Below are 24,519 nucleotides of genomic sequence, written 5' to 3'. Positions count from 1 at the left end.
ACCAAATTTCATTAACAATACAACATTCAAAGAACGTTTATATGGAACATTACAAGAACGATAAAATGTCCACATTAAACATGCAATGTCATTTTTTATATATCATCTGGATTTAAGTAAAACATATCCAAAGGAATTTTTGAAATATTTGATGTACTTTGGATTTGATGAGTTGTATCTCCTGAGACATGGGTATAAAATAAGTATTATCCACAGTATTGACAATGAATGGTGTCTCAATGTAAACTGGGCTCCCTGTACTGGTCAATAATAAATAAATAAATGTGACAATGTTAATATTTACTTGTAAAACTGATATTATTATGTTTAGTTGACTACATCTTTGCAATTTTAACTAGATATTTTCTTGCAGAGTTTCACGCAGCTCATTTTATGGTAGAACAGGGGTGTCCAACCCTGCGGCTGGAGGGCTACTGTCCTGCAGAGTTTAACTCCAATCCGGATCAAACACACCATTTTAGTTGACAGATGTTTCAGTTATTTAGGTATGTTTTTAAGACTTTCCAGTTGGTTTGTTTGTGTCTAGTGCGAATGTGTTGTTGTATGTATACATATCCAGTTGGGCTGTTTGTTAATTGCTTGGCTCAAGAGTAATAATCGCCATTAAAGGGTTAGTTTACCTAAAAAAAAAAAAAAAAAAAAAATCTTCTGTATATCTTCTGTCTATCTTCTGTATGATTTCACATGAGTCTCTTCAGACCTTACTGTACATGAATTATGAGCTTCCAGAACTTCTGATTGAGGCTGTGTGTGACCTAATTGAACTCTTTTCCATAAATTGAACACAGAAATAAATAAAAAAAAGTATAAATATCAAAAACAAAGTTAGTCTTATTAAGTGCAAACAATAAGTGCAACTATAATCAAGGTACTCTCTCAATGTACAAAGTGCGAACAGAGATCAGAGCTAAGAGGTGGTTACAACTGCCTAAGATAGGTTTGATATTGGGAGACATGCTATTGTATGTATTTTGCGCGCATCAGGGAGCTTGTGTTTTACTTTCGCTTTGAAATTTAAAAGTGGCTGAGCGTGCACTCCATAAGATGAGACATTTATAAGATGCTTTGGCTTAGTTGGGCAATACTGTGATCAGTGATCTTGCCTTACTCTCGTCAGATGATCAGAGAACTGTGATTCCTGCTGCACTGTGTGCAACTCTTGCTGGATGAGCAGAGCAGATGTTTACAATAGTTTACAATTGAAGCAACTCCACTAGAAATCTTGTTACACCCCTAGTGCAGGAACATTATTCTAACCATAAAATAACATTTAACATTAATGAATGTGGACATTTTAACATTCTTGGAATGTTCCAAATAAACGTTCTTTGAATGTTGTGTTAATAAAATGTAGGTCAAAAGAACATTGCAGGAACGTTATGCTAACCTTAAGATAACGTTCCAGCAATGTTAAGCAAACTGGACATTTCCACGTTTTAGAAAATTTCAAATCACCATTCCCACAACCAAAACAGAACGTTTGGAAACATAACTTTGTTACCTGGGGATGTGTCCAGTGTGTCTGGATCTGTACCGCGATCCTCATCTGCTGCCATAAGTTATTACTACATATGAACTTCTTTACAAACATTTTTTTAATGGATTTTCTTGTGGATGAGATGGAGCAGATAGTAAAAGAAAAACATCATCAAGTGTCCAGCATGCATGCGGTCTTTCAGTTTGGTTAAACCGTTCTCATGTGTGCTGGACACTTGATTTTCTTTCTCTATCTGCTCCATCTCATCCATGAACAACCTCTTTAACTCTTGTGCGGTGATCAAAACCCTTTGCCTAATTTGGTGTTCAGGTCAAAAATGATGACCTTTTAAAATTGCTTGTATGTCTCTCAGTTCACTTTATTATCTCTAAATATTGGATTCAATCTTTTTTTAAGCTCATTTTCTTTCGATTAGCACAGGTTTTGTATTTCTTTTTTGGATCTGGCTGATTGCAGGCCTCATTACTCTGAACTTATGCACCTCAATTGTTGACTGAAAAAAAAAAAAAAAAAAAAAAACATTTAATGGTAATTTTGGCAAAATTGAATCAAATTTTAATATATTCTTTACAATTGTTCACACTAATGTGCTTTAATGTGTAACTAGGAAGCTTGTTTTGAAATTATTTTATTTGGTACAAAATGGCACAAAGTCACACTTGTGTTGCAGGTCAGAAATGACCAGCCTACATAAAATTGCTCATAAATCTCTATATGCCATATTGTCACCAATATTTGACAACTTAATTTCTTTCAGTTAGCATCATAATCCAGTAATATTCAGTTCTCATTATTGTCCTTCAGTCTTAAATGCTTCAGTCACCATCATTTGACAGATCATTTGAAAGATACTTTTTTAATAAACATTTTCAGACAGCTGCAGGGCATTAGTCCATAATAAACTGACAATGAGAAATCCAAAGACTAAAATATTAGACTTTATTGTAAAAACACCCTCCTGACAAGTGAATATCACTAAACTTTACTAGTGTAGACTATTAAAATCAATCAGAAGTCAACTTAACTAGACCCAAATGCTCCAGTCTACAGTAATGAACCTTATAATCACATGCTTTGTAAATGCATATAGTAAACTTGATCTCAATTAATATGCAGATTTCTGATGATGTAGAAACAGTTACTAATGAGCTCAAGTTTTGAAGTGCTTTAACAGCAATAGAAGTACACGATTTCCAACTCGATTTTTTGATACATCACATTTAGTTTTAAACAGATTCTACAAACAGAAGCTCTTTAAGGAGAAGATGGGTGGCTCTTAAAAGAGCCTTTGGGTCGCTGAGAGTCTCGGTTGAATCTCTACTTGGAGCTGGTGTACTTGGTGACGGCCTTGGTGCCCTCGGACACGGCGTGTTTGGCCAGCTCTCCGGGCAGCAGCAGACGCACGGCGGTCTGGATCTCTCTAGAAGTGATGGTGGAGCGCTTGTTGTAGTGAGCGAGACGAGACGACTCACCGGCGATGCGCTCGAAGATGTCGTTGACGAAAGAGTTCATGATGCCCATCGCCTTGGAAGAGATGCCGGTGTCAGGATGAACCTGCTTCAGGACTTTGTAGACGTAGATAGCGTAGCTCTCCTTCCTGGACCTCTTGCGCTTCTTTCCTCCCTTACCGGCGGTCTTCGTGACGGCCTTCTTGGAGCCCTTCTTAGGCGCGGACTTTGCTGGTTCAGGCATGATGCTTTTTGAACACAAACTTCACAAAGCAATATGAGGACAGAAGCGACACAGAGATATTTATTCACCGCCCTATGCTAATTTTCAAAGAGATACACAAACTCTCTGATCGCCTCTTTTAATAGACCAAACCCATAAACTCGTATTTCATTGGACAACTCAAAGCATCACGAGCGGAATGAGAGCCAATCACATTCGCCGCCGCCAACCGCTCAAACGTTTGAACTACACCCTGACTGTTTCGTTTCGTTTCCCGCTCTTTTGTATTATTAGTTTGAGAAAATAAGCGATTCTAGACAAATATTGTGAAACGTATAATTTTAAAAGCCCTTTAGACCCATTGAGGGAGTGTTGGAGGAAAGAGACCATTATCAGTCAAACATCCTTTAAAAACAGTTTTTCCTCGAGACTTCATTGATTCATCAATCTGTTTAAACTACACGAATAATAAATATAAGCTCATTTGTGTAAAACAAATACCAGTTTTGTTAATGTTTTCTGCATTTTGAACTCTGAAAACTTTAGTCCCATTCTGATCTAATTTAAAGTTAGTTATATCTTTAAACATTGTGTGATATTAGAAAAGGTCTTTTGTGCGCCACTTAAACCAACATATTCTGGGTATCATCATTAAAGAGAACTGAAAGTTACTACTAATCCCGATATTTTACTGTGAAATGGTTTATATTTAATAACATTTTCTCTCAATCCAAGAAAAAGCATTTTATCAACTAAATTCATATATGGCTCTTTATGTGAGAGTGTGTGGCTCTTAAAAGAGCCGTTGGGTTGGTGTAGTTGTTCCTGGTTTCAGAAGTTTATCCTCCGAAGCCGTACAGAGTGCGTCCCTGTCGCTTCAGCGCGTACACAACATCCATGGCGGTCACGGTCTTTCTCTTGGCGTGCTCGGTGTAGGTGACGGCATCGCGGATGACGTTCTCCAGAAACACCTTCAACACTCCGCGGGTCTCCTCGTAGATCAGACCGGAGATGCGCTTGACACCGCCACGGCGAGCGAGACGACGGATGGCGGGTTTGGTGATTCCCTGGATGTTATCGCGCAGAACTTTACGGTGACGCTTGGCGCCTCCTTTTCCGAGTCCTTTACCGCCTTTGCCTCTTCCAGACATGTTTAACACAACTCTATCAAACGATGATAAAGAATGGTAGACGAGTGTGTTAGTAGGAGGACTTTTACATTTGTTTACAGGACCTGAGAGAAACCAGCACCGCGTCACAAGGCGCAACACGCCCCTCCCCTCAATATAGTTCGAGCACAAAACACTGTGATTTCACCACTAACACTGATCTAACGAGGCCTGTCCTTTGTTTAATATGAAAAATTAAGTTTTATAAGATTTATTTGACAAAGATAATATTATAACATTGTGATATCATATACAGAAATACTGAATGACAATAAAATGAATCAGAATCAGAAAGAGCTTTATTGCCAGGTATGTTGTTTACACATACTAGGAATTTGTTTTAGTGACAGAAGCTCCACAGTGCAACAGAGTGACAGCGACAAGACAAGACACATAATAAAAAGAATAAAATAATAATATACAAATTCACAAGATAGACAAAGAGCAAAAAAAGCAAAAGACAATATATATTATAGACAATTGTATGTACAATTATGTGTGCAAATTGAGATATAAATAAGTGTTTTAAGTAAATAATGTGTAATAGTGTTGTGTGTTCCGTGTTTGTCAAGTGTTCATGAGATGGATTGCTTGAGGGAAGAAACTGTTCCTGTGTCTGGTCGTTCTGGTGCTCAGGGCTCTGTAGCGTCGACCGGATGGCAACAGTTCAAAGAGGGAGTGTGCTGGATGTGAGGGGTCCAGAGTGATCTTCTTTGCCCTTTTTCTCACTCTGGATAAGTACAGTTCTTGGAGAGTGGGGAGGGTTGTGCCAATGATTCGCTCAGCAGACCGGACTACCCTCTGTAGTCTTCTGAGGTCAGATTTGGTAGCTGAGCTGAACCAGACGGTAATTGAAGTGCAGAGGATGGATTCGATGATGGCAGAGTAGAACTGTTTCAGCAGCTCCTGTGGTAGGTTGAACTTCTTCAGCTGGCGAAGGAAGTACAACCTCTGCTGGGCCTTTTTCACAATGGACTCGATGTGGTTGTCCCACTTCAGGTCCTGGGAGATGGTGGTGCCCAGGAACCTGAATGACTCCACTGCAGTCAAAGTGCTGTTCATGATGGTGAGTGGGGGAAGAGCAGGGGGGTTTCTCCTGAAGTCCACGATCATCTCCACTGTCTTGAGCGTGTTGAGCTCCAGGTTGTTAAGACTGCACCAGACAGCCAGCTGTTCAACCTCCAGTCTGTAAGCAGACTCGTCACCGTCCTGGATGAGGCCGATCAGTGTGATGTCATCCGCAAACTTCAGGAGCTTGACAGAGGGGTCTTTAGAGGTGCAGTCGTTTGTGTAGAGCAGTGGTTCTCAACCTTTTTTGGGCCAGCGCCCCCTATCCATTATCCAGGTCCTTTACCGCCCCCCAAACACACACACAAACACAAAAAGGATAAATGTCTTTATTGAAAGTATGCTGATAATCATTCTGTATTAATAATAATAATGTGTATAATTCACATCTGTGTTTTCTTCTTCTTATTATTATTAGTAATATTAAATCAGTAACTTTTTGTAGCCTATTTAAAATTTATATAATCGGTGAGTAGCCAACATCATGAATCCATTTTCCAAACTGTGTTTTTGTCTTATCCTGAATCACTACTACACACCTAATAAGAGTTTATATTGGGACTATTAGACTGGTTCGAGTTGGCACCGCTGCGGAGTACAGTACCTGCAGTACCAAGACGCCTGCAGTTTAGTTTATTTACCGCTAGAGCTCCAAAAGTTACGGACTGCAGCTTTCATAATTAAAAAGCATGTCACTGAAAGCCAAATAACAGATTTGATTTGACTGAACAGTGGCAGGTAGACCTTAAGTTGTGCCGGGACAAGCCGAAACCTCCGAAATCTGATCCGGCACCTCATTTGGGGGATCCCCCTCTCATAAGACCAAAAGTGGTCCATGCCGTGTTTTGTGTTTTCCGACACATACGCAACATATAAAGCAGTGGCTGTCAATTTTTTTAAAAGAACGACATTTTTTAATTGACGCGACCAAACCAAGTCAAACCAAGCATAAGAATACTAAAATATATAATATAGGCCTACATAAAATAGCCTATATAATATACTTATACAGAACAAGAATAGAAACTTATAAGTAGCTATAAACATGTGACACTGTCCCATAAAATACATGTTTTACCGCTCTATTTATTACAATGATTTTATGTATAATAGAGTTTTAATTGGTTTACATGTGTTTTAGTCCATTTTATTCCTCTTACTTATTTTAATGTGTGTATGTCTTTAAATGAGTCTGGGTCTGCCTGTCATGTGACTGATCACATGACAGGAATAAGGAAGTAGGCCAGCATAAAGGAGGCAGCATGGCAAACAGTCAGCCCGCCCATTACAAACATAATCACCTGCGAGCTGGACTGTGGAGTTTAATTTTATGGACTTACCTTTCCAGCCAACTACATCACTTTTCATTGGATTATCACTTTCAGGATTTTGTATATACACCGGTGGACATTGCTCACTTGCACATTGGGACTTTCAGCACACTAGGATTCTTAAGGACTGTTCTATGGTATGGTGTAAATGGACTCCCTGCTTTTAAACGGCCTAAAGTTTTCTAGTTTTATTGTGTTGTTTTAAGTTCCATGTGAATATTGTAAATACACCTTATTTATCCATTTCTGTTGTCTGTCTCATCTTTTTAAACACTCCAAACCTCTCACACAGTATAATCTGACCCCAATTTTAATCAATGTAAAATCGACCGATAGGGCCGATTGTTACAAACAAGCCCAAACGAATTAATTTGAGGCGAAACTGAAAGTAAAAACCGGTGTTCTCAAGCAGCCTCTCGTTCGGCACGAATTCAAATGTTTCCATATTAGCAATGTATGTGGATGCTTTACTTTTATTTATTATGTCAAATAGGATTTGTACTTCACTCCCGTTTCAATATCAACGAAAAAAAATCATCCTCTTCACATGAGCAAAAATGTGTTTGGCAGGACCAGTTTCAGCGGTGGTCACGCTGAACGGCACAGATAGGATACTATGGAGTAGGCTATGTAAAATGAGCAGTGTAATTTTTATATGTTTTTGGCTGACGGTATTTTATTTTGATAATGAACAGTCTGCAATGTCAAGTTTGCAATGAATAAGTTGAGTGCGCACGCGAGGCGCCGGCGCGATCACTTCAACTGTTTCCTTACCAGCAGAAACAACTTAAATAGGCTTACTCCGTAATTTACAGATATGAGTAAGACATTATTCGATACTGCAAAGTTTACTTATATACACTCACACTAAAAACAGAACATTGTGCTTTTGCGAAATAAAGAAAACAGGATGCGCTTTTTGCCATCTCAGTTTCCTTTCCTTGAACTTGTTTGTGGAGCGCCGCGCCTCACAAAAATGAATCAAACTCAGCAGGCTACTAGGCACAGTTTTTTCTTTCGCTTTGTTAATCAGTTAAATGAAATATATTTTGTTTATTTATTTTTTAAGTCTCGTGACACAGGGTTTGAAAACCTGTGATATAAATTATATAACTACATAAATTATAGACATATAAACTTCAATGACGATGTTTTCTGAAACTTAAACGTGCACGTCGCATGCTTTGCATTATGAAGGGAATTTGTGACTAAAGAGAGAGCTATTTGTGTTGTTGGATATCGTTTTATTAAAATGCTGTGAGGAGACGCAGAAGAACTGATGAAATACTGGTTAAACGCGAATATGCCCATACACTGGCAGTCTCCACATGAACGCGCTCGCGCACAAAATACGAGTTTAAACATCTGATTTCTATGTCGAGGGCTGTTTGTCAGACTTTGTTGGGCCTAATGCATAATACCATGGTGTTTTATGCACAAATGGTCACTACACACCATCAGTATGCCAATAAATGGTTTCCATCACCCTAACGCGCATATTATGAATGGAAGAATAGGAATGCAAGATTGTGACATGTAAACCGAAAGAATAAGGAATAGCATAAATCAGTTTAATTAAAACACAAAAATGTAAATTAATAAAATATTTAAAAAAGGACAAATGAGTAGACATTTAAAATGGTTGTGCAATACTTGTTTTATGTTAAATGTTTGATTATTCATGTTAAATGTAAAAATGCTAAATAAAATAGAACAATAAATTAATAAATATAGTAGGCCTATATTAAAAATAAATAGACATATGAGACTGTTTATTGACATCTTTAAAACATAGTTTAATAAAGCCAGCATTCAAAAACAATTTGACAGGTTTTTTTATGCATTTGAAAATATAGTTAAAATATGCTATTATAAACTCGTAGGGGCAACAAATCAACTTCCGACTCTCTTCCATGCCACTCAGAGTATGGGCTGTACGGTCATTTCGGCGCTAATGCGTGCACTTTTTTACAGTCTATGGTGTGCACTTAGGTTTTATTACGCATTTAGGAGAGTATTGCAAGAAGCTGCTTACATTAATCTTACTTTCGAGTCAATACAATCATGATTTTTCATGAAAAATTATGTTATAATTATAGGCTTAAATACCTTGGTATCAGCTTGTTATCATCAATGGTATAATTAATTCAATTCAAATTTATTTGGTTTGTCATGATTAATTTGTGTCCATAATCAGTAAAATAAAAAAAATCTTCTAACAAGAATAAACACATATGAACAATTAGATTAAATTATTATTGTATTATTATCTATTTTTAACTAAATTATCCAAGCAGCGTTTTGCGCTCAGATGTGACGGCGAAATTAGCCTACAGGATATATTTAAATTAATTATCCATCAAATTGTCATTTTCTCCTTACAGTCTTGCGAGTTAACAATAATGCCCAGTAAATTACTTTGTGAACAAAGAAAACATTTTGGCATTAGGCATTAAAAATGTAAAAGTTTTACCATTATAAATAGAATTTAGTTTCATTCATTTTAAAATTCGTCACTGGAGTGAATGGGAACATGATTTATTGAAAATATTTGAAAATATAAGTGGTTCTTAAGTCAATACCTTTTTAATGGCTTGTCAACTTTCCATTCCTCCGCTGGTTCAGCGCTGGATTCAAGCCACCACCGGATTGTTGTCAGCGCGAAACACATTTTTGTGCACATGTATTCATGTCAGCCATAGACTGTAAAAAAATATGGACGTAGCGTCCGTGACGTCACCCAGAAGCTGTGTCCGAAACCGTTCACTCGTTCACTCATTCACTAATCCCTATATAGTGTATGGCATTTGAGTGCACTATATCTGTATGGAGTGAACGAAATGAAGTGAGTGAATTCGGACGCTGACGTATACACTGTGCGTTGGAGATCTCAGAAACGGCTCGACACGCTTTAAAACTATTTTATCCTACATGTTATTTACATTATAAAATAATGTTAATAACAATAACAATCATAATGACTTTATTTTGTAATCATACGTGCCAGCTTTGTAGTTTAATCAATTATGTAATTTTTTTGTCATGCTTAATGTGTTCATAATCATGTAATACTATAAAATACTGCAAACAAAAATAAACACATTAACAAGTGTACATAATTTCATGTATTTATCCTTTTTAATAAAGTTGTTAGAAACGCTCATGCTCACAGATTACGTGGTCTTTGAGCGCCCTCAGGCGACCGTTATGATTTGAATACGCTACCTATGATTAACGATTTTTTTTTTAAATCATCCACTAAATTATCATCTTTTAAAGATTAATGAGTTAACAGTGCCGCAAAATATTAAAACACATTGCTGTTAGTAAAACACATTAAATTGATTTAATGCCTACATAATATATTTTAATAATGAAAATATTTTTTATTAATATAATTTCATTTTTTTTAAATTCATCTATATAATAATGTCCCCCTACATTTTAGTAGGTTTTATTCAAGTAGTGATTAATTAAAAAAAGAAAAGGTTAAAAAAATTGGATTTTGGGAAATAGTGCTTCAGCAAGTGTACATCGAATCTACACTCGAAATCAGAGAGAATTGTGGGTATAAAGTAGTGAACGAATGTAGGGAATGAAGTCGTTTACTCAGAATTCGGACACCACTACAAAATGGCCGACACCCGATATAGTGGACTATATAGTGGATAGGGAGCGGTTTCAGACACAGCTATAGAGTTCTGAACAGCAGTTTTGACGCCTAAATGAGGCCGCGGCCATCTTAGCTGCGCGTCACCGCACGTCACTCCCGGATAACTGAAAATGGGCAAAGAGGCGGGGAAGTGGTTTGAGCTGATATGACTGGTTGCTGAAACCACGCCCGCCTAGCTCGACGTGACCATGTTAGCAAGCAAAGGAGCTATCTATCTAAGATACGATCTAAAATATTAATGAAGACAAGTTTTATCATCAGAACGTTCTAAAGGTTTACTGTCAATCTACGGTGTTTTTAAGATATAGATGCTCCAACACCAGTAGTGTTGGTTGTGCAAATAACAACATGGAAAATCAAATGGGACTTCATACCTTTATAATGAAATAGAGATCGCGAGATGAATCCAATCTGTGGCACTTGGGTAAAATATGAATGTCCATTGCAAACAAAAAAACATGTCACATTTCTTCTGAATGATCTGCTCTCTGTCATCGTTCTTCAAGAAAGGATGCAATCTGAGCAGCGATCGTATCTAACAAACAAATGAGCCCGTGTCCAAAGTATATTTTTTTCAAAATAGTGCAGCAGTTTTAGTTATAATATCCAAGCAGTGCTGTCGGATTTTGATATCCTCCCGCCATTGTCATTGCAGTAAATCTCACAACCAAAACTTTCAGCCAATGCCACGATCCAACAACGTGTGTTCTGTGTCTCTTCCCCATGCATGCACATCTACACAGACACACATCAGTCTCGAATATTATGCAGCAAGCCATATTTTATAATTGTATAAAATAATCGAGCACAAATACGGCTGAGATGCCAAATTCAGCGGCAGCTGAGTTAACATGACGGCTCACAGCCAGCAGCGCAATATACCTGTCACTCAAGTGACCACGCCCTTAATTATGCAGAACTTTAAGGCTTAATATAATTTAAACGGATAAGTTATAAAAAAATTCACCCCCCTCAGAGTTGTCATGAAGGGCAAAAATAGCAGTATAGACCAAAACCACAATTTGAACCAACTTGTAAACATGTTTTTTTCTGCTATAAACTTGGCCAATTTAACATGGGACTCTATGAGATTCTGCTCTCTTTTGGAGCCTTTCCCTAGCGGCCAGTCGATGAATCGCAGTTTAAGTTACTTCCGTATTGGCTTCACGAGAGAAAGGGGGAGGTTGCCGCTTGATGTCAGCGCTTGAGCGCTGGTCTATGACTGGAAAAAATAATCGTTGCAAAAGATACGATACATAGCCTAGCTTACATGTTGCGTTAAACTGTTAGATTTTAGAATGTTGTAGGCAATTCTTTTGCAAGTAATTACATGTTTAATCTTGTCTTGCCTGGATCTTTGGTGTAAACTCGTGAACGCCCCCAAGAACACCTGAACGCCCCCCTTTTAAAATCTTGCTTCCAACGCCCCCCGTTGTTCTCTCAACGCCCCCTGGGGGGCGGTACCACCCCCGTTGAGAAACACTAGTGTAGAGGGAGAAGAGCAGTGGGGAGAGGACACAGCCCTGAGGGGCGCCGGTGCTGACGGTGAGGGTGGATGAGAGTTTCCCCAGCCTCACTAGCTGCTGCCTGTCTGTCAGAAGGCTGGTGATCCACTGACAGACAGAGGTGGGCACGGAGAGCTGAGTTAGTTTAGGCTGGAGGAGTGATGGGACGATGGTGTTAAAAGCAGAGCTGAAGTCCACAAACAGGATCCTCACATAAGACCCTGGTCTGTCCAGATGCTGGAGAACATAATGCAGTCCCATATTGACTGCATCATCCACAGACCTGTTTGCTCAGTAAGCAAACTACAGGGGGTCCAGTAAGGGTCCAGTGATGTCCTTCAGAAAAGCCAGAACCAGTCTTTCAAATGACTTCATGGCCACTGACGTTAGAGCCACAGGTCTGTAGTCATTTAGTCCAGTAATTTTGGGTTTCTTTGGGACGGGGATGATGGTGGAGCGTTTGAAGCATGAGGGGACTTCGCATAGCTCCAGTGATCTGTTGAAGATCTGTGTGAAGATGGGGGCCAGCTGGTCAGCGCAGGTTTTCAGACAGGCTGGTGAAACGCTGTCTGGGCCTGGTGCCTTTCTTCTCTTGTTCTTTCTGAAGACCTGCCGCACGTCATCTTCACTGAACTGAATTGCAGGTGTGGGGGAGAGGGGGGTTGATGGAGGTGTGAATGGTGATTTTTCAAACCTGCAATAAAACCCATTCAGATCGTCTGCCAGTTGTTGATTCTCCACAGAGCTGGGGGATGGTGTCTTGTAGTTGGTGATGTCTTTCAGACCTTTCCACACTGAAGCTGTGTCATTAGAAGAGAACTGATTCCGAAGTTTATCAGAATAATTCCTCTTTGCCACTCTGATCTCCTTCTCCAGTGTGTATTTGGCCTGTTTGTACAAGACTCTGTCCCCTTTTCTGCGAGCATCTTCTTTGGCCTGACGGAGCTGGCTGAGTTTTGCAGTGAACCAGGGTTTGTCGTTGTTGTAAGATAAATGAGTCTTTGTAGGAATGCACAGATCCTCACAGAAACTGATATATGATGTAACAGTCTCTGTGAGCTCGTCCAGATCGGTGGCAGCAGCTTCAAAAACACTCCAATCAGTCCATTCGAAACAGGCTTGTAAAGCCCGCTCTGTTTCGGTGGTCCATCTCTTTACAGTCTTTGCTACAGGTTTAGCTGATTTCAGTTTCTGCCTGTAGGTTGGTATGAGATGAACTAAACAGTGACAGTTTATTATATTTATTAGACAGTTCAGATATATGTGCAGAATATAAATGATTTCAGGCCTCTGGGATTTAAACTGTAGGTCTCTTAGCTGAATCTGCACCTGCATAAACATTAATCTCTTCTCTGGCCTTCATCCTGTGCTAAAAGTTTCAAACAGACCATGCTGCTATTAGAGAGTAGCTAGAAGATTTGATAAATCTGTGGATGAGTTAATAAACACATTTGTGCCTAAATCGTTATGAATGGTTTCATGCATATAGTTCTGTTAATAGTGTCCTATGTGAACATGTTCTGCATTTTTTTTCCCCCAGGTTTTTTCCTTTTTTTTTTTTTTTTTTTCTTTTTTTTATCTCTTAACCCTCTATGGTAAGGTGTTGCCTCCAGGCAACATGGTCTTTTTTAGTTTGTTTTTAATAAAATAAGGCACAAATTGATTGATCGAACATATCTCAGGACAGAATAACTCAAATACTAATCAATAAAAGTGCAAAAAAGACCATAACATGACCAACAGGGGTCCATTTTGTGTCCTGTTTCAGTCCATTTTGTGTCCTGCACGTCACATGACTCCATATTTTCTCCATTGAAAAGTGCTTTTTTCACTTGTTTGTATCCATTTAATTACCCACAAAAAATCACGTTCACTGGCAAGTAAAGAAGTATTTTCAAGAAATTTACATTATATCATCAAAAGTTTTAGAGAAAATAACAAAAAACTGTATGTTGCCTCAAGACAACTTTGTACCATAATGGGATCGCATAAGGCCATACACGCATAATAGGTTTGAATACAAATGTATTATATTTGTAAGGAAAAGAGTGAGAATTATCTAAATAAATTTCCATTTTCACATGATTTTGTAATGCACTTATAAGAATACTAATTAACATACTATATCTGCATATATTATGATCTGCACATTTTCTATAGCACTTCAGAAAGCTATAAAACAAAAGTAGCACTGGCAGTTGATGAGGGTGATGATGATCAGGGGTCATACTGTGATGAGGAAGATGAAATCATAGTAACAATCCATCAGGAAGAGACTGAGGATGAGAGAGAAGATGGAGATGAGGATGAATATGGATATGATAACTTGATATAATAACATAAAGATATGATGGTTTGGTAATATTTGTGTTCCACTATGGTACAGTGCTGCCTGAGGGCAACAGCTGGAAATAAAATGTTACTTTTTATTAAATATGAAACTTTTAATACATTAAAAACTAGATACATTTGTTTGTTCAAGTGTCTAATTAAAGAAATTGGTGTTTTCAATAAATACATTTCTTTTTTCTACATGAAAATGCCAAATTTTTAAATTTTTCCATTGTGGTACAATGTTGCCTCTAGGCAACAAACTTATAAAAAATAAATAAATCAAAAATTTATGAAAATGTTTATTGATATAAAGTGTCCAATTTTAAGCAGGAAAAACAACACAAATAATTTTTTATTCATTAATATCATATTGCCTCATATTGCATAGAGGGTTAACACTAACACTGATCTAACGAGGCCTGTCCTTTGTTTAATATGAAAAATTAAGTTTTATAAGATTTATTTGACAAAGATAATATTATAAGATTGTCATATCATATACAGAGATACTGAATGACAATAACATGTGGCAGTTTAGTACATTTATTAGACAGTTCAGATATATGTGCAGAATATAAATGATTTCAGGCCTCTGGGATTTAAACTGTAGGTCTCTTAGCTGAATCTGCACCTGCATAAACATGAATCTCTTCTCTGGCCTTCATCCTGCGCTAAAAGTTTCAAACAGACCATGCTGCTATTAGAGAGTAGCTAGAAGATTTGATAAATCTGTGGATGAGCTAAATATCTAATTTGTGCCCAATTTTTTATGAATGGTTTCATGCATATAGTTCTGTTAATAGTGTCCTATGTGAACATGTTCTGCATTTATTTTCCACTGTTTTTTTTTTTTTCTTTTCTTTTTTCTCATCCTATTTGAATGTGCGGCAAATATGTTGTATGCACCCCTTCAGTGTCAAATTTGAATAGGAGGAGAACATTTGGCATCTAACTCAAAATAACTGCTTTCATCAGATGAATCTTTATCCATAAACTAATTTATTATGTATAAAAGTCGAAGAACATTCGACACAAACCAAAAAAAGCTGCATCTATCTTTATAATCTCTTGAATATGAAACACAATATTTGTTTGTTTTTTGTTTTTTTGTCTTAAAGTGCAGAACAAAGTGCAGCCATTAAGTTTCCCCAACAGGACATTGTGAATCAAAAAGTTAAACTACATTATTCATTAGAAAAATATACAGACCCTGGACCACAAAACCAGTCGCACGGTATTTACAGTATTATTATTTGTAGCAATAGCCAACAATACATTGTTTGGGTCAAAATTATTGATTTTTTTTTTCTTTTATGTCAAAAATCATTAGGATATTAAGTAAAGATCATGTTCCATGAAGATATTTTGTAAATGATCTACCGTAAACATATTAAAAATGTATTTTTGTGAGAGGATATGCATTGATAAGGACTTAATTTGGACAACTTTAAAGGCAATTTTCTCAATATTTTGATTTTTTTTTTGCACCTTCATATTCCAGATTTTCAAATAGTTGTATCTCGGCCAATTGTTGTATCCTAACAAACCACACATCAATGGAAAGATTATTTATTCATTTTCAAAAAATTGACAGATTTTGTGGTCCAGGGTCACATATACATATAAAATAATAATAATAATAAACAAACAACAACAATATACAATATATAATATATAACGATATAAAATATTATGAAAGCAAAAAGCACTAAATCAATAACCTTGATTTATTAACCCATTAAACACAGTATACCCCATTTCCCCGTGATATATGTATCATGGGGAACATTTGACCAACAGACAACTATAGTTGCTGCTTGGACTTTTGACTAAGTCTACAAAAAACTATAGATCTCTTGTCAGATTTGTTTCGTTTGGATGATTCTAGAGACCCTCATGTAAATGTGTATATATATATATATATATATATATATATATATATATATATATATATATATATATATATATGTCAACAAAAAATACTTAACAGTAACATGGAAATAACTTCTCTTTGGGGGGGGGTTTGCCTTCACCATTCTTCCTGCAGTTGGAAGTTGACAGTCTCATGTGACAGGAAGGAAGTGAATACCTTTTTTTTGTTGTTGTTGTTCTCAAAGTCCTTTATTTAGTTGTTTTCTTGCATGTCATTGAGACATAAACCATGGATAACATTTAGAAAAATACTTACAAAAGGAAAATGACAACCATACACTGTGACAACTATAGTTACCGGTGGGCTTAAATGGGTTAAAAAGAGTTGGAAAATACCCAACTGTATGTTTTTTGGCAGACTTTCTGAAGATAAAAAGAAGTGACAAACACCTGGATAAAAGGTCACTGGTTAAAACTGTATAAAATGAGAGTTTTTCACAACTACTAAAACACTAAACTTCATTCTCTGAATCAAATGGTCAGTGGCCGGGACCCGTTTATTGAATAATAATGTAAAACCTTAAATGATTTCAGGCAGTTAGAAACCATTTCAGCACATCATGCACTTTTTTTTTTTTTTTTTTTTTCCTTCAAAACTTTAAACACATTCTCACTCACTGAAACACACTGTGATGCACTTGTGTTGGACAACAGGAAACACAAGGGACAAAATTAAACAACTACAACACAGTCGTCATTGTTTACAAACAACAGCTGAAAAATGATGTGATCAAACCAGCTGTGGGAAATATAAAGCAGCTCAGAGTGCACAGGTGCATTGAATGATGATACGAGCAATTGATGGAAACAATCTGAGAGGAAGAGGAGGAAGATGACGAAGAGTACGTGTAAGATGAGGAAGAGGATGGTGTGGAGAGTGTCAAGGCTGGATCTGCACAGGACAAAGTTCTCTGGCTGAACCCAACACAGTTTTGCAGTTGCACAACTTTTTTGAGTGTACTGTAAAATACGTTTAATTTTTTTTTTTTTTTTTATGTTTTGGGCTTTTGCATTTGAATTACAGTATTTTTACAGTATGCAAGTGCTGAATATACACTAAACTTGGAGTGCATATGGTGTACAATATATTCAACCTAGTTAATATACTTTTACATAATTACAAATTATGTTTACTGTATACAATAAACATTGTGTAACTAGATGCTCTGGATGTAAGGGGTTTTGTTAATAAAGATTTGGTTTTGTGTTTAATGCTGTGAGAAAATGAGCAAAGGTTTCAAGAAATGTTTTTGTAATTGTGAAAAACTAAAGAATGTGTGTTTACACTACTAGTTACAATTTGTACAAATGTTACTCATTTAAACACATTGTACGCTGCATTTCTCAAAGACAAAAAATAAAATTAATGCATTATTTTTTTTTTTTATTAAATAGTAATTATAATTTTTGAGGCGTACTAACTAGTGTTAATACAACTTTCGACTCATTAAGCGTTAAACTGGAAATGGTCTCGTTCAGTGTAATTTTGGTGGCTCTTAAAAGAGCCTTTGGGGTTTGATGTGGCTGATGCGGGTTTAGGCGCGCTCTCCGCGGATACGGCGGGCCAGCTGAATGTCTTTGGGCATGATGGTGACCCTCTTGGCGTGGATGGCGCACAGGTTGGTGTCCTCAAACAGACCGACCAAATAAGCCTCGCTGGCCTCCTGCAGGGCCATGACAGCGGAGCTCTGGAAGCGCAGATCCGTCTTGAAGTCCTGAGCGATTTCTCGGACCAGCCGCTGGAAGGGCAGTTTGCGGATCAGCAGCTCGGTGGACTTCTGATAACGGCGGATCTCTCGGAGAGCCACGGTCCCGGGCCTGTAACGATGGGGCTTCTTGACGCCGCCGGTGGCCGGAGCGCTCTTACGGGCGGCTTTGGTAGCGAGCTGCTTCCTCGGGGCTTTGCCACCGGTGGATTTACGAGCGGTCTGCTTGGTTCTTGCCATTGCTGCAGTGAACTTCTCTGTTGCTGCTCTGTGTTACACGCCTGCTTTTAAGGCATTGTGAGGCCATGAGCTCATAGTGTCGGGAGGGTGCGGAAGCTTGTGATTGGCTAATCTGTGACGTGTGCCCATGACTGCTAGCCAATGACTGCGCGTTTCCTTTTTTTTTCAAACAAGCGGAGGGTTTCCCGCTCAAATGTGCTTTGTTCGGTTGACTCAGTGTACATGATTGACACCTCCATGGGCTTCATACTAACATTGTTGTATTTCTTAATTTATTCTGAAACACTTAATTCCCAGTGGTTGTGCAGATTTTGGATTGGAACAAAAACACATTATAGTCTGTATAAAAGCAGTATAAAGTCTAAAATATATAAAAGCAGCTTGTGGCCGTGATAAAACAAAACACCCAGAGTAACATGGATCAATTTCTGTTATCCTGACGCTGATATGTGTATTGGTTTTTATTTAAGGTAATTATCAAAATATTTAATACATCAAAACAAATAACTATGTTATAGAGGAGATGAGTTAGTTGGCGATCCTACACGCCTCCTAAAGAAGCGATCTCTACAGACACATCAGGGGATCTTAATGTGTTTAAAATAATAATACACACCTCGTACATTTTACTGGATTGATGGGCCTTATTTTTTCTCTTCTCAACCGAAAGAGTTTATGATTATTTTAAATTATTAACAAAGAAAGGCACTCTTCATCAGATAAAATGGGTGGCTCTTAAAAGAGCCTTTGGGTCAGTAAAACAATCTTTAATAGCTTTACTTAGATTTGGCGGGTTTCTCGGTCTTCTTGGGCAGCAGCACAGCCTGGATGTTGGGCAGCACACCGCCCTGAGCGATGGTCACTCCGCCCAGAAGTTTGTTCAACTCTTCGTCGTTACGCACCGCCAGCTGCAGATGACGGGGGATGATGCGGGTCTTCTTGTTGTCCCGAGCGGCATTTCCAGCCTAACTCCAGGATCTCAGCGGTAAGATACTCGAGCACAGCCGCCAGATAAACAGGAGCACCAGCACCGACGCGCTCGGCATAGTTGCCTTTGCGGAGAAGCCTGTGAACACGGCCGACGGGGAACTGCAGTCCTGCCCTGGATGAGCGAGTCTTGGCCTTGGCTCTTGCTTTTCCTCCGGTTTTGCCTCGTCCACTCATTTTTACTTTCAGTTAATGTTTCTTTCGCAGACAGAAAGAACAGAATGAGATTTCTGGTCTCCACATACTGTCTTTTATCTAGAGTGCCAGTCGCTCATTGGTTTAGAGTCTGTAAAGATTTAAACCAATCACTGAACTTCCCTCCAAAGCCCAACCCCCTTTCTGCCGGAATAATTATGCACATATTTCTGACCATGAAACCATATATATATATATATATATATATATATATATATATATATATATATATATTTAAATAAACCATTTAAATATATATTTACCATTTAAATATATATTGTCGCAATTTTCCAGTGTTGTGTGTAAATATTTTGTATGTTGTGTGTAAATTCTGTCTGTACTTTGTTTTACAATATCCTATTTGGAGTGTATCAGTATCTTATAAAAATGGATCGAGTTTATTTTCAGAACTGGATGGCTTGTCTGTTCTGAATGCAGTCTAAAAGATCATTATATCTTGGCTTTTTCTATAATATACACGAGTTTTGCTCTTTATTCAGAGTTGGTGGGTGGCTCTTAAAAGAGCCGTTGAGGAGAAACAGTAAAGACTTTATTTCTTTTTGGGCGCTGCCTTTTTAGGCTTGGCGGCTTTAGGCTTTGCCGCCTTAGGTTTAGCCGCCTTGGCCTTTTTGGGGCTCTTGGCTGCTTTTTTAGCGGCTGCTGGCTTCTTTGCCTTCTTGGGGCTCTTCGTCGCCTTCTTAGCGGCTGTGGCGGCGGGTTTCTTGGCCTTCTTGGGCGATTTCTTGGCGGCGGGCTTCTTTGCCGCTGCGCTCTTGGGCTTCTTGGCAGCAGCGGGTTTCTTGGCCGCGGGCTTCTTCGCTTTAGGAGCCGCTTTCTTGGCCGGCTTCTTCTTGGTCTCGGCTTTCTGCTTGTTGAGCTTGAATGAGCCCGAAGCGCCGGTCCCTTTGACCTGCACCAAGGTGCCTTTAGTCACCAGGCTCTTGATGGCGATCTTGACGCGGGAGTTGTTCTTCTCCACGTCGTAGCCGCTGGCGGCGATAGCTTTCTTCAGGGCGGCGAGGGACACGCCGCTCCTCTCCTTGGATGCGGACACAGCTTTGACGATGAGTTCACCGACACCTGGACCTGCTTTCTTGGCTTTCGCAGCTGACTTCTTTTTGGGCGCTTTGGCCGGGGCGGCAGCAGCCGGGGCTGGAGCAGTTTCTGCCATCTCTCTCTCGGATCGGATCTACAGTCTTTCAAACGCTGTCTGGTTTCAGCAATGAAGCGCTCGAGCGCCGCTGCGCTCTTAAATAACACATGAGAACCTTATAGACTCAACCCGCCCTGCTCGGTGTCTCTGCGCCTCCACGAGCCCTTCACTTTGTGTTTTCTTCTCTTACATTTGGGGCAAAACTGGAGCGGTAAAATAGTTTGTCGCAGTAAAAACAAAGTGAGCACCGAGCAGAGGTTCTGAACTTTCACTGGAGACTAAAATACGCGGAGAGGAAATGTTTCTTTTGCCTCCGTCAGACCAAATCCAAGGCGAGCATCAGCCACGGGGAAAAGCTGCGTGTAAATTTGATGGATAGTTTTAATGGAAAAGTTGGTAAAAGCCTGAACGCGTCCTCTGTGTGTTCAGAAAACAGTCTGAAAGCGACTTTAATGAAACCAGCATTAGTGAGGGGCGTGAGGAGGCTTTCATACAGCTGTTGTTTTGGGCAGCTTGAAGCACACGAACATCATCCGGAGGATCCGAGTTTGTTTGACTCTCCTGTCTGACCCTCATCTTCGGCCAGCAGATCATCTCTCCGTATAATAAAATGGGACATTCTACCAGAAACGTACATTATCTGTCCTTGAAGTGTTACAGTGACTAAAAAGTATTTCATCCAAAAAATGTCTAAAACTGACTGATGGTTGATTTCTGTGAGTTGTTCTGTAAATGAATATGTCATTCTTTAGGTTCTCAGATTTTTTTTTTTTTTTTCTTTATTAAAAACACTTTTGAAAATTACAAATCTGTTTTTGTCATTGTCCTCAGCCAAATTGGCGCTACAGCTTTAGTTTTGTGATAAAATTTTTTTATTTAGAAAAAAACTCCATCAATAACAAGTTTAAGCTGTTATCATTCACATTAAAACATTAAATTCTACATAAATTCTACAAATAAATACTATTTTACACTGTCCCCATGTTTTCGGTCAGTCCTGTCACGTTCACATAAAACTCTAAATGTTTGCAATAGGCCTTTAAGGGTATGACTCAGAGGAAGTGACATCATTTGACTGAGGAGAAGCTGACACTGATCAAGGGTGAGTTCTATCATTGAATTTTATGATTTTAAGCTTGTTTTTGTATGTTTTTTTTTTACGAGCTAAAGGGTCAGGCCCCGTCATGGTAAAGCATCCCAGAAAATAATGACATTTTTTAAATCCAAAACAAGTCTAAAAAGGTTCCTGAAATTCCTTGCTTGCATGTTAACAGTTTTTATGTTAGCAGCCTGAGTAATGGCAGCTCAAAATGGCCGACCGTCAGGCCCCGTCACATCAGTCCTGTCACTTTCCTGTAACACGGCCTGACAAATGCATGGCATTGTTCTTTTTTATTACCTTTATTGCATATAATGCATTTAATGCATGCCATAGCAAAATATCATTTGAATAAATAGACATTACACTGTAAATTTGAAGGTTTTTATGCTCATCTACACTTTTTTTTAAAAATGTTGTCCCTCTTTTACCTAGGCATGTGTGGCACTGCTTTTGAGGTTAAACTTTATATATTAATATTAATAATATTAATGAAATTTCACTTTGTATTGCAGCTTAGTAATAACAGTGATACCATGGTAATATATACATTAATACCTAGGAAATTACATGCAATTTTGTTATTTCCATGTAATTTTCTAAGTAATAATGTAGATATTACCGTAGTATTACCCTGTTATTACTGAGCCGTAATATGATGTGGCACCACAGTTACTTTACATTGTGCTATTCAGTTAAATGTCTATGGATTACATTTGCTGTATCATAGTAAAATGTACTTTATATTATGAAGTTATATTTTCATAGAACGACACAGTAACTGAATAGAGTAGTGTAACCTTTAAATGACTTAAATGGTTGTGTGACAGTATGTGTGGTGTGTGCTGCAGGTAAAATAGAGAGGGGCGAAAGCGATCTAAGAAAGAGAAGCTCCAGGACAAAGTCAAAGAGCTACAAGAGGCCTTTAGTCGTACCACTGCAATTGTGTTTTCACTCCTGTCTGTGTTTGTGCACTTTCTAGTTGTGTATTGTTATTGTATCTGGCCATGTGATTGATAAATTCAATTTTAATGAACTTTTAAATAAATTGTTAAATGAAATATGTTTATATATTGAAATAAAATGAAATTAGTTTTAATTAAAATTATGTTTGGACTATATCAGTTGTCAATGAAATCCATTATGTCAGTCCTGTCACAGAGGAAATTATGATATAAAAATGTAGTATTTGAGGAAATATTGATGAATTAATCTCTTTAACTGTGTAGACTCCTATGTAAAGGTAGTTCTTTTAAAAATATATAAATGCCTGACGGGTATTCTGTGATTTTGTGTACTACAGTTGACCAAATAGTTGCTTATATTTCTTATAGGAATTACAAAACCATGTTAGATACAATCAGGGACATGTGACCAAAAAGAAAATGCTATTTGTATCAAAGAAATTCATTAGGAAACTATTCTAACATTTACAAATTTGTCTGTGACGGGGCCTGACATTTTAGGGGTGAAATGCATATAAAAATGTATTTTATTCAATCATAAAACATGCTGAGATGGCATGATATGTGTTTCTCATAGTTTAACATGTCCTCTATATGACGCAATGTTCAGATTTAAGAATAAGATTTTTTTCCCCCAAGATTTTTTGTAAGTGAAAATGTACGTTTCTGGTAGAATGTCAATAATAATAATAATATTAATAATAATAATAATAATAATAATAATAAACTAAATATGTAGTGTAAGTCTGATCAAGCAAGTGTTAATGTTTTAACTTAAATACATTTTCATTATGTGTGTCTTTGATCTGAAATCATCAGGGGTTACAATAGTTTTCTGACCCAGGACAATATTTTTCTTACTTTTCTTCTTGTGAAAAGAAATGCGGCTCTCATGACATGCAGTAATTATACATTTTCCTTATGGTCCACTATATTAGTGAGGATATTTTGTGCCTCACACGTAATACCAAACATACTCCATTTCTCTTTACCCTGAACCAAAACTGAGAAAACTTCTCATTTTGCTGAATTTAAATAGATATAACTTTGCTCTTGAAACATATTGAACAATGATAGTTATTTTATTTATAAACTAAGAGTATCGGGGTTTCCAACTTTGTTTGGCTGGTTAGTGAGATTTTAAGGGACAAGAGGTTTTAATGATCCAATAATTCATTTTTTCAATTCAGTGCTCTGTTCCTGTTTTCCTGAGAAACCCTGGATGAACTAGAACAACCAATTATTCAGTAAATGTGCCACAGAGAACGACGGGAAGATGTTTAGTGGATTATGCTGGCAAAAGCAAGAGAATACATGTAGATGTTGCCTGTTGTGAATTTCGCAGAATAGTACATGGAGGTCTAAAATCTCTTATCACAACCTGAGGTGTTCATCTGGATCCTGAAAAATTGAACATTCTCTATATTTGAGCTTATTTCAGCTATTTATACTGTAAGGCAAACATCTCACTACACTGTATTCAGCACAGATTGTAGTGCAATTATATGCTACATAGATTTTCTTGTTTTAGAAAGGCAGTAAGCAAGACAGTGCCAGTGGTCATAAATATGGTGCCTTTAACACCCCGTTCCCTATTGGTTCATTCCCTAATGGGTCTATTAATATGAAAATTAAAAATGAATGAGAATGTGAGATTTTTTTTTTTTTTTTTTTTGTAGTTTATTTACAAACATAGTGCACAATATGCTCAATAAAATCAAATAAAAAAGGGGTGTGTGATTAAAGGCACATTTTGAATTCACTCACACACTTTTGTGCCATTCCTGGAAACAGTTTCTGTTCAACTGAAGACACAAGTGAACATCACATGCCTGACATTTCCAAGGTGTCTGTTGCTTCTTGCCAAACACTGCTTTGCAATGCGCACATATGAGGCGACCGGAAGTGGCAATTTTTCTGACATCCGAGGTCAGCTCAGCTCCTGGAACAGGCACATGGTCAATACTGGTCT

The 24,519-nt window shown here is 37.8% G+C and overlaps 3 protein-coding genes and 1 pseudogene across 3 annotated transcripts in view; 1 reads left to right on the top strand and 3 right to left on the bottom strand.

Moving 5' to 3' along the window:
• The window catches only part of LOC125258304, a 725,453-nt gene that overhangs the window by 210,412 nt on the left and 490,522 nt on the right, over positions 1-24,519 (top strand).
• LOC125258316 (histone H3) lies at positions 17,692-18,195 on the bottom strand. Its single transcript, XM_048175224.1, has one exon. It carries the CDS (start codon positions 18,146-18,148, stop codon positions 17,738-17,740), a length of 411 nt encoding a protein of 136 aa, XP_048031181.1. The 5' UTR covers positions 18,149-18,195; the 3' UTR covers positions 17,692-17,737.
• On the bottom strand, positions 18,874-19,440 carry LOC125258319 (annotated as a pseudogene).
• LOC125258314 (histone H1-like) lies at positions 19,809-20,562 on the bottom strand. Its single transcript, XM_048175222.1, has one exon. The coding sequence runs from the start codon at positions 20,499-20,501 to the stop codon at positions 19,881-19,883; it is 621 nt and encodes a 206-aa protein (XP_048031179.1). The 5' UTR covers positions 20,502-20,562; the 3' UTR covers positions 19,809-19,880.

The sequence above is a fragment of the Megalobrama amblycephala genome, linkage group LG22 (assembly GCF_018812025.1).
Source record: "Megalobrama amblycephala isolate DHTTF-2021 linkage group LG22, ASM1881202v1, whole genome shotgun sequence".
Taxonomy (NCBI): Eukaryota; Metazoa; Chordata; class Actinopteri; order Cypriniformes; family Xenocyprididae; genus Megalobrama; species Megalobrama amblycephala.
This window is presented reverse-complemented; position numbering and strand designations above follow the sequence as displayed.